At 40.6% G+C, this 10,773-nt stretch overlaps 1 protein-coding gene across 4 annotated transcripts in view; it reads left to right on the plus strand.

The window, feature by feature from the left end:
• fermt2 (FERM domain containing kindlin 2) overlaps positions 1 to 3,654 on the plus strand; it is a 41,479-nt gene extending 37,825 nt beyond the window's left edge. For all 4 annotated transcript variants that reach the window (XM_023277349.3, XM_023277352.3, XM_023277350.3 and 1 more), the window contains 3 exons: positions 17 to 141; positions 305 to 446; positions 1,268 to 3,654. In XM_023277349.3, coding sequence (XP_023133117.1) covers positions 17 to 141; positions 305 to 446; positions 1,268 to 1,441 — 441 coding nt within the window. In that variant the 3' untranslated portion in view covers positions 1,442 to 3,654. The remainder of the gene's footprint in view (positions 1 to 16; positions 142 to 304; positions 447 to 1,267) is intronic.
• The last annotated feature ends 7,119 nt before the right edge of the window (positions 3,655 to 10,773 follow it).

Below are 10,773 nucleotides of genomic sequence, written 5' to 3' on the forward strand. Positions count from 1 at the left end.
TTTGTGTATTTGTCAGATTTCAGCTCGGATCCTTGAAGCCCACCAGAACGTGGCCCAGATGAGTCTCATTGAGGCCAAGATGCGCTTCATCCAGGCGTGGCAGTCCCTGCCCGAGTTCGGAATCACTCATTTCCTCGCAAAGTACGTTTTGCGACAGAAAGTTCAATAATTTGCTGATGCAGCTTCATATTTGCATCTCTCTCATCCACTCTGTCAGCTCTGCATGTGTTAGAGTGACTCATTTGGTCATTTGATCTGCACACTTTCATTTCATTTCACTGTGGATTCTCTTGCTTCTCCGCAGGTTCCAGGGGGGAAAGCGGGAGGAGCTGATCGGTATCACTTACAATCGTTTGATCCGGATGGATGCCAGCACTGGCGACGCTATCAAGACCTGGCGCTTCAGCAACATGAAACAGTGGAACGTCAACTGGGAGATCAAGATGGTAGGAAACCCACAGGAAGAAAGTTACTTAGTTATTTTCTGTGCTGTTTTTAGATCTGATGATTAATCTGAAACTGCTGATTTTATAAGTCACAGTCTCTTTACAGGCCCTGCAGAGCACTACTGAATATGTGAAAGAGTTGTATAAAGCATTTTGTTGCTCCACATTGAGCCAACATCAGTTTGAGGGCTGAAGACCATAAATTTGATAGTGAAAAAAATAATCAGACTATCAGAAAAAAAAATAGTATGGGCGACATCATTTAGGAAACACTTGAAGTTAAAAAAAAACAAAAAAACAAAATAACTTCCAAGTTGTAGATTTGTGCTAGTTATGTTAGTTTTGGTTGAGAGTTGATTGAATATCTTTTGGTTTTGGACTGTTGGTGAGTGATATTTTCACACTTTTTTCACTTTTCTTTGACATTTCACACACCATAAGATCAATTTATTATCTAGAAGATAATTGGCTAATTACAGTGAAAATGATTAGTCATGGCCCAAGTTAATAGTGTCTCTAAAAAAGCCAGGAGCTAAAAGCAACTTAAAGCTGCTCAGAGTTGTCTTGCTGGGATTCACACAGCTAGTAAATTTTACACATCTATTGGACATTATTGGATTTAATTTAGATATTTAAAATGTTACTGAAGATTTGAGGAAAATTATTCTAGATAAGCAGTTAGTGAAACTGTTGTTTTTCTGTGTCTAAGTGTATGTATCTTATTCCAATAGAGGTAAAAATGACTGCCTGAATATCACTGCATTTGACCTCATTTTTTCAGTTCTAATCAAGGCGGGACTGACTGTTTTCTCTCCGTTAAGGTGACCGTGGAGTTTGCAGACGAGCCCAGTCTGTCTTTCATCTGCGCCGAGGTGGACTGTAAGGTCGTCCACGAGTTCATCGGCGGCTACATCTTCCTGTCCACACGTGCCAAGGACCAGAACGAGTCTCTAGATGAGGAAATGTTCTATAAGCTGACCAGCGGCTGGGTCTGAGCTGACCAGGGGTCAGTGATTGTAGGTCAGGGGCCAGGAGGGGAGTGGCTTTCGGGGGGTGGAACTGCATTATATGGGCTTATTTTATTCTACTATTTCTCAGTCTTTTTAATTGTTTGGAGCTGCGCTGCAGAGTCCAGAGCAGCACGACTATTGCCATGGCTGACAACATTTTTTTATTGTTATTATAGTTGGGTTTTTTTGCATTAATGCTGGCAAGGTCATTTGTTACTACACTAAAATTCTGGTGGATGCAGTCCAGATGAACTGTGGCTGAGCAGAAGCCTTACAAATACCATGAAGTTTGTCTGTTGTCATTTGACCACCTGCCTCCTCTCCTCCTGGACTGATGGCCACCAACTTACGTCCATGACAACCCTTTAAAAACCAATCAAACATCACATTTAATCCCAAAGAATCTTTTTATCCCCCCTCTTTACTATCCTCTCTCTCTCCGTCTTCTACAAATGGACTAAAAAGCTGACATCAAACTGTCATGAGAACATACTGCGATTACAGCGCCACAGATACCTACAGTTACATGTGATTATTTATCCTGAAAGACGGGCTTCATCAAAGAGTCCAATCAAAAGGGTATCTGTAACCGCAGTGGCCATTCATCGCCGCTCTCTGCGTCCATCCTATCCACCTTCTGAAAGGTTTAATCTCTTTGAAGTCACATGTAAGCACTTCTGCATTATACAGTCCTGTTTATGAATAAGCTGTTGTTACATTTCCTTTTGCTTCTGATGTCTGTCTTTGTTTCCGAACTTGTGTCCTCTTTGTTGAGTCTCCCTATTAAATTAGCTGACAGGTGTGACATTGTGAGACTTGCTTTGTATTTAATAGACTGCTGATAGTGAGCATGTCTGATGAGACACTACAGTTCAGTGCGCCGGGATGAGCGTCCTTTGGTTTCAAAAATCTGGTTTCCAACTGATGTAAATGTTGTCTCTGCAGAAATCTTAAAAAGTCATTTAGTCTAGTGGTCCTTTAAAGCAACACTTTGCCAGTTGAGATCTTAAAGCAGATCTCAACTTGTCTTTAACAGTATAATTGAGTTTTAAAGATCATAACATGACTTTTTAAGATGACATATCCACACGTTTTTACCAACTACACCAATGTTGTTTCACCATCTAACAAGGAAGTGCACAAATAATGTATCAAAGAGCATTTATTCATATTTTGCAGCTGTTTTCAGTAGCATCTAGACATTTGAAGCCACTGATGTCTCATTGCGTTGTGTACGTACACTACAAAACAAGAGGGACACTGTCACAATTCCCTTGTACCACCTCTTGTATTAATGCCATTCTGTTTCTCACACCGTATAGTATTATTATTATTATCATTTTTATCAATATACACCAGCAAAAGGTCACAGAGTTTAAGAATGAATATGCAAACTTTTTTTTTGTTCTGTCCTCAGTATGAAGGATCAGTAAATGAAGTATTATTTTTTGTAACTAATGTAAAAACACAAACGTTTTATAGAATTGTACAGTTTTTTTTTCTGCTTTTTGGGGGGGGTTGGAGTTTTTTTTTTCTTTTAGGAAAAAGGGGGTAAGCCATCTGTCAACGTGTAGTATTCAGAATTGTGCCGTCTTATGTTGTGGTCTTACTGAGTTTTCAGATGAAGATATATATGAATATATATGAAGATAACACTAGTCTCAAACTCCAGGTTTGGTTAAAATGTTTGTCGAGTACATATTTTTTTCTAAAATACAGATATATATACCTTTTCAATGTGCCCTGTTCTTCTTGCTTGGTTTTATTAATTTTCTGCTTTTTTTTCCTTTTTCTTCTAGCACGTGCTAATTATGTCCATTTGTGGCCCTGAGTTGCATTTTTAGCTCATTTTTAAACTGACAATGATACCTTATGTGTATTTTTGCTGCAAATTTGACTCGCTCAGCGCCTTTTTAAAACTACTTCACTTAATCGTCTGGTTTTTGTCACAACTGAAGTGTGCCATTTTAAAATGTCCATATGAAGGAGACCCTGGAGTTTGAGACAAATCAGCAAAAAATGAACAGAGGTAAGAGAAAACCAAGCCAAGTCTTTGTCACCTTTTTTTTTCCCTCTGATGTCGTTTCTGTTTGCCTCCAGTGTCAGGAGCAGCAGTGCATGTCCTGCTGTTCTGTTTTCTGACTGTAAAAATGCATTTATTTTAAAAAAGTAATAAAGTAATTTTTATTTAAACTGACTGTAATCTGCCCCTGATTGTACATCATTTGCTACGAAGCAGAATACAATGTCCAAGGTAAACTCTTTTTATAACAGTTTTTGAAATCGATTTGCTCTGCTGCACTCCTCATCAAGACTAATAATAATCACTTATTGGGTCTGGGGGATAATCAAAATACAGAATGAACAAATGGAGGAAGTGAATGGTTTCAGGTTCTTAGGAATAATGACAGATCTACAATCCAAAATTTGATGAACTTGATGTAGATTTCAAAAACGGTAGCAGTTTAATTAGGCACTTGATACTCACACAGGCAGGCCTGTTAAGAATGCATTCCATAATTTTCTCTTAATATTTTAGAATTTTACTTCCTCATGGGCTCAACCATCACCATCAATAATTAGATGTCTTACTTCCTTATACAACCAAGCTCTTTGATTGGAAAAACATACGATCTACAATGAGTGCTTTACTCGTTTTTGTTTTCACAAATTTGTCTTCAAATGTGTTACTAGTTTATCCCCTGACACTTTTCCCCACACATATCCAAAGACAAGATCTAGAGAAAATAGCAGTATGTTGAATGGAAACTGAACTGCTATACCATTGTTCTAAATGTAGACAGTATCGCTATAATGGGCTGTGAACTCCAGAAAACATCCATCCGTTATCTATACATCACTTAATCTTCATTAGGGTCGCAGGGGGCTGGAATCTATTTCAGCTGACTTGGGGCAAAGGCGAGGGACACCCAACCTCTATCACAGACAAACATATACAGACAAACAATCACATTCACACCTACAGACACTTTAGAATCACCACTTAACCTCAGCATGTTTTTGGACTGTGGGAACCCGGAGAAAACCCACACATGCACAGGGAGAACATGCAAACTCCATGCAGAAAGATCCCGGGAAAGCCGGGACGCGAACCATAGATCTTCTAGCTGCACGGCGAAAGTGCTAACCATCAAGCCACTATGCAGCTCCTCCAGAAAACAACTAAAATTAAATTATTTACAGATGCAGAAAACGTTTACAACAAAGTCCAAGGACTGGATCAAAGTAAAGCCAAGCTGCGGCCATTCTAGCAGGCGTTGAAGTCTTTTTTCCCTCCTTATGCTTCACAATTAAAATGTATTTTCTTATGAGTATTTAACTGTGGTATGATGAGAATGAAAGCTGTACATTTTAATTGTACTGTGTGTAAAATCCCAACTAGGTACCGGCACTGGAAAATTAGCAATAACTATAAATTCTCAGTTTGATGCTCTGCACTGGAACTGTGTTAAACTGGCCTCTCTTTTTTTCATTCATTTGTGCAATGATGTCATTCCCTCTATTTTCTTATTTTTTTGGTATACACACATGCGCTACAGTGATAATACGCTTGTGTGCACACTGACTGCCACATCAAGTTGGTAAAACTGACAGTTCTACTTTAACATCTCAACTTCAAAAGTTTATTGACTTTTTGGTGTCGACAGTGTCACAGCTCATGTCACTCATTTATTTGTCTTTTCTACTCTTTGAAAAACAGCTCTGATCACAAGATCTATTTACATTTTGTTTTTTTCTAAAGTTCTCCACCACATCTTCAGTGCTGATTGTCTCGCTCCCGGTTAATGACCAGTCGATGCTGCTACCGGTTTTGGTCTGGTGTTTATTCAGTTGCTTCTCCGGGGAGGTCTTGTCTTTAGCAGCAGGGATCTTTAGCTGCTGAGTGGTTTGTGGTGAGTGTTGACTACTTGTGAAAGTCTCATTGAGGTGCTGCTGATGGTCCCTGATGGCCTGGCATGGATTGATTTTGGCAAGAAGTTAGGCTTTGCACCAGTTGGGTCTTTGGATATTTTGCAACTTCTCTGCCCCGTTTTATGTCCTGTGCTGAAGTTTTCACATTATTTGCCTGTTTTAGTGGATTTTATGCACGCATTTTGCTCCTGCCAGCACTCACATGAAGACAGTTGTCTGAAGATGATGTGTGTGCTCACTTGTGAACCTGCTGTGTGGGTTGATGTTACTGATGTGACTGATGAAACTGTCAGGAAGCAGAGCGGTGCCGTGTGGTGACAGTGTCATCTGCGAATCAGTGCCAGATGTGGGGAAAGAGACGTCGCCTATTTGTCATTTACTGTTGAAAGCCGCAGTGTGGGTGAACGCTGCAGAAAAAAGCAAACAAGAAAATCTGGATTACTGGAAATAAAATGAATAAAGCTGAAAACCACAGTGACTGCTTCCTTGATTGAAAAAACTCGGTGATTGTGCCAGTGTTTATAGGTTCCTCTAGAATTTATGTTTAAAACGCCCAATCTTTTGCAAATACATGCCTTACATAGCATACCAGGCATTTATTGTAAGTATAACATCACATTCTTGCATTTTTCAGTTGCCAACATGTGCACTGGTTATGTTCCTCCACCAGAGAGCAGCGTACAACCATCCATCCTCTCCGTCTTCCTGCTGCAGTCTCATGCTTGGTGCATTCCAAACTTTGCTTAAATCTGACATGTTTACCTGGCATCCCAGCAGAAACCAAGTGCCAGATTGAGAAAGGAGATTAGATGAGAGAAACGCCTGCAGACAGTCTGTCTATTTGCATACTTTTGCCGATTCCCCTTCAGTGGACGCGCCATACGTCCGTCTGTCACCTGCTGAGCAGCTGGGATATGGAGGTGTTCAGCTGCAGTGGTAAGTGAGGAGCATCTTGCCTGATGTCCACATTAGCATCATGTGGAATGACAGCACAGGCAGGATGAGTTAAATCAGGAGGGTGTTAAAAAGATGTTCAAGATGATGAGGACTGCAGAAGCACATGTGACAGTTTAAAGGCTGGGCAATTAGCTCGATAGATGAGGTCCTAAAATTGTTTTAAATAGAGGACAATTTCCCTTTTTACCAAGTGCCTCTAGTTATTCTAGAGTCCATGTTCACTATGGTCAAATTTCTTCTTCTCCACTTGTTGAGATAAAAATCTGCAGACGCTTCAGCCTTGATAAAATGATTTTTTTTTTAAATGAAGGATTCCTCTTTTCAGTCCAATATAAATGCACATCTGCCCTGCACTTGTGCGCATTTCATCTAATGATTTAGTTTTTACGGTGGATTCCTGCAATCAGGCTCAAAGTCTTCTGTCATTAAAGTACATTTCAGCAGCCCGTGAGCTTGTATCCTCCCTGCAGTCAGATGTGGGAGCAGAAGAGGTGTAGCAGCATCACGGTGGGAACAATGAACTGAATTCTGCGAGAACATCCTGTTCTTGCAGAAAATGGGTCTCAATCCAACACTTAAGCTGGCAGGTTTGACAGCATTAACCAAAAAACCTTTGTCGAAGCACAAAGAAGTAAAGACTCTTTCTGTAGATGGGATCTAGAAGTGGAAACGCACTATTCTCCTGCCTTTCTCAGCAGCTTCTGATGTTCCCTGTATAGCCGGTGCTCCAGTGGGATCTGGCCCATTGTGTTCACTGTGTGTATGGGAAGTAAAGACATCTCAGCGATGGCTCCACCCATTGACGTGGAGTTCCACTGACCCCTTGGGAGGATGGGGTGGATGATGGCCTTGATGTGACAGAAAAAAACATGGGAGGAGACTTGAAGATAACATTTATAGACTGCGCTACTCACGAACGATCCCTGCATATTGCCGGAAGTGAAAACATAAAAGAGGTAACACAATATATGAAGCAAAGTAGCACCTGTTGCCATTCAGCTCAGCAGCATCCTGCTTGAATCAGGAGCATAGTTCAGTTACAAGAAAGAACTGCTCTGCTTTCCTGTAGTTCACAGCCAGTTAACGTCATTGTTAATGTCATGGAGCTCTCTCTCAAGGAAAGTGGCTCTGACACTCACCCCTTTTGCCTGCAGTGAAAAGAGCGCTATAGAAAATGTCAGCCATGACAGCAGATGTGCTTATAAGCTGGTCTCCACAAAGCCTTGAAATTTCCTAGAAGAAAACTTTGTCTTCTCTCCTCGGACCAGTGTTTTGACCTCGTCCAGATCAACTGGTTTTTGTTCTCTCGCTCAAACCGCTGTCACCAGCTGTTACGATGTAATTGTCAGAGTACAGTTCTGGAGGTTAAAAGACTCACTGCCAAGATGATATTAAGTGGTCCACCACTTTGGTTCAGACTGAAATATCTCAACAACTGCTCAATGGATCGCCTCCAAGTTTCAGAGAGATATTCATGGTCCTTTAGATGATATGATGGCTTTGATTAACCTCTGACTTTTCCTCTTCCTCAGTGGGCTTTTGTGTGAAATATCTTGACAACTATTGGATGGATTTCTATGGTATTTAGCACAGATATCCATGTTCCTTTCAGAATGAAGTCTAACAACTCTGGTGATCACAGCATCACATTGTCCAATGCTTAACCAAATATCTGCGAGACTAATGCCGCTGTGCTTTGTGTTTAGTCAACATTGTCATTGTTACATCCATCAGCATGACTTTGGACTCTTCTTGAAGGTTTTGTTCTGATATTTCTCTTTAATTCAGTTTAGATGCAAAAATAAAAAGCCTTTTCTCACAGGTTTACATAATCAATTGCACACCTTAACTTTTAAGGCTTCTCACAATAAGCAATAGCCTTGGATACTTTGGTTGGCAAACCAATAACAAATGGCATGAAATATAACTGCTGAAACAATTGTTGTAACCCAAACCATTTTGGAAGCCAAATCTCAATATATTATAATATGTGATACATGAGCAATGGTATAGTGCTAAAAATACACAAAATCCTAGTACCAATAAAGAGCAAAAATAGTTCAAATAATGTCACATTCATCATTCTTTCCAAGTCTATTTGATGTCTTTTATGAATTTCCAACACACACTGAACACTGAACGTCACTCCACTCTGTGTCTGTGGGCTTCAAGTCTTCCTTTCACATATAAAATCAGAAGAATTCCACCCTTGAAAGAACCCACATGTGCTATTCCCATTATCTTGGACAGTACAGTCGGGATATTTCCATGAAAAAGGTTCAGCCTGGGCTAAACACTAATGAGTGCCAAGACTCTTATCTTGATGTCATCAGCTACAGTCCGGAGCAGCTAAACTGAATTTAAAGGCTCTATGAAAACATGTGCTCTGGTTCAAAATTCTTTGTTGTTAAAAGGCCGAAACAGCAATTCAATAAGCCAACAAAAAGCATCTTTATTAGTTTCTTGGCCATTTAATTCATGTGAAGTCTGTCAGAGTGTTACTGGTTTCTTTACAGATGTTACAGGCCTTGAAAGGGGATCTCATTTTTAGGAGGAGTTTATGTACGGAAGTTTACATATTGTTTTGAAGTCTTAGTTGCTGACTCATACACCAAGATGTTGTCTCATTAATGGCTACAAAAGAGATGATCCCTTGTGTGTTCTTGTCTTAATGGAAACATGAAAACAGTCTCCTCCACAAACAGCATTTGGCGCCGCTGCATCTCGTCTATTGAATGAGTGACTGAAACCCTGAGGTGCAGCACCTTGTTAGCATCACACAGGCGGTTGCAGAAATACAAGTATGTCATTAAAGTCTCGGAGTTGATCTGGAGGGTGTCCTCTCAGCTGATGAGGTCATGTCACATGGTGTTTATTGAGATGAGATGGGCCTGTTCTGAGCCAAGACGCCTGCATCATCACTTTCTGCGGCACGCAAGAATCGCACGGTCATGTATGCGCGCACAAGCATGAGTAAAAAAAAACAAAAAAAGGTTCTTTGTGGCGGCGAGAAATTACAGCTAAAGCTACAGATGCTGCGCATGTCGGCTCATGTAACATTTCAAGTTGAATCTTCTCTCAGGGTATTTGCTGTGGGAGCCTTTTCTAAAGTAATCCACTTCTCCTCCAGGGACCTTTTGGCTTTAAGCACTGTTGCACAAAATTGGGTAATTTGCATCGCCTCGCTCAGTAAAAACCTGTTTTGTTTGGCTAAATCTTGTTTTTCAGTTGAGTTAATGCAATTTAAAGGGCTGTTGTTGTTAGAGAATACATTTGGAGCAAACAGACGAGTGTCAGGTCGCTTTATTTTTTAGTTTTTTCTTTTCACAGCAATGAAGGAACCTGTCTTAGCCAGGGGCAGGATGGTTGGTTTCTGACGTGTTTGACAAGGAGAACACAGAGGCATCCTGGGAGATATTTTGGCAAAATCCTAATACAGCAAGAATCCATAGCAATTGTGCTTTTTAGAAGCAATTTAGGGGAAATAAAGTGAATAGAAAGGACCAAATGGGACAATGGGAACAGCTTTTTTTTCATTTTCTTGAGTATGAACTATGCCTTAGTGTCATATATTGAGATAATTCCAGTGTTTGGAAATGGATCCCTTCTGATTCACACTATTAAAAAGACCCTAACAGCCATCACCGTTTAGGACCTCACTGGTGCCTCCATGCTCAGTTTTATTGCCTGTTTGTTAATAAGTGATAATCCTAAAGTCTCAGTGCCTCCATGTCCATCCCTGTGTCATCGCTTTATCTGCCTTGGCTGTTATGGATGTGATAGTGTCTCATAGCGGCACCAATCCAGGCTCTTTGTGTTACCCAGAAGGCTCTGCACATCCATCGGCTAAATTAGCTGCTTTTGACTTTTAGCTGGCAATGAAATGGAAAAGGAGTAGAGAGTGAGTGGGTTACTGGCAGGCAGGGACAGAGGACAAAGGAGACAGGACAGACTGAAACCTAAAGCTGGATCAATCGCAGCAAAAAGTGAAATCACTTGCTATCTATTGCTGCTGTAAAGGGATAACACTATCCGATGTGATAACTGAAGCACAGGTGTAACACCAGATCCCAGCATTAACAATACTGCATTTTTTTGTAAAGATATGAAAAGGCTAAAACGGTGAAATTGAAGCACTTCTTCAATATAATGCAGACTGAGAGACTCCAATGAGGCCTTCAGGTGGCTCAGTCCTTTCTGATGACAGAGGTGACACACATTCCACACACCTATCACCCAGCTGTCTCACTGCCACCATAGAGATGGATTTAGTTTGTGCTGTGTAATGGTGTGTGGCTCCATTACTGATCCTTTCGCCCAGCGAGTCATTCCGAAATCTGACTTCATCACGCCCCAGAGTATTAACGTTGATTCAAGATGGGTTCTTTTTTTTTCTTCTTTTTTTCCACTCCTGCATTAAGCAGCTC

Source organism: Amphiprion ocellaris, chromosome 20 (assembly GCF_022539595.1).
Source record: "Amphiprion ocellaris isolate individual 3 ecotype Okinawa chromosome 20, ASM2253959v1, whole genome shotgun sequence".
In the NCBI taxonomy this organism is placed as follows: Eukaryota; Metazoa; Chordata; class Actinopteri; family Pomacentridae; genus Amphiprion; species Amphiprion ocellaris.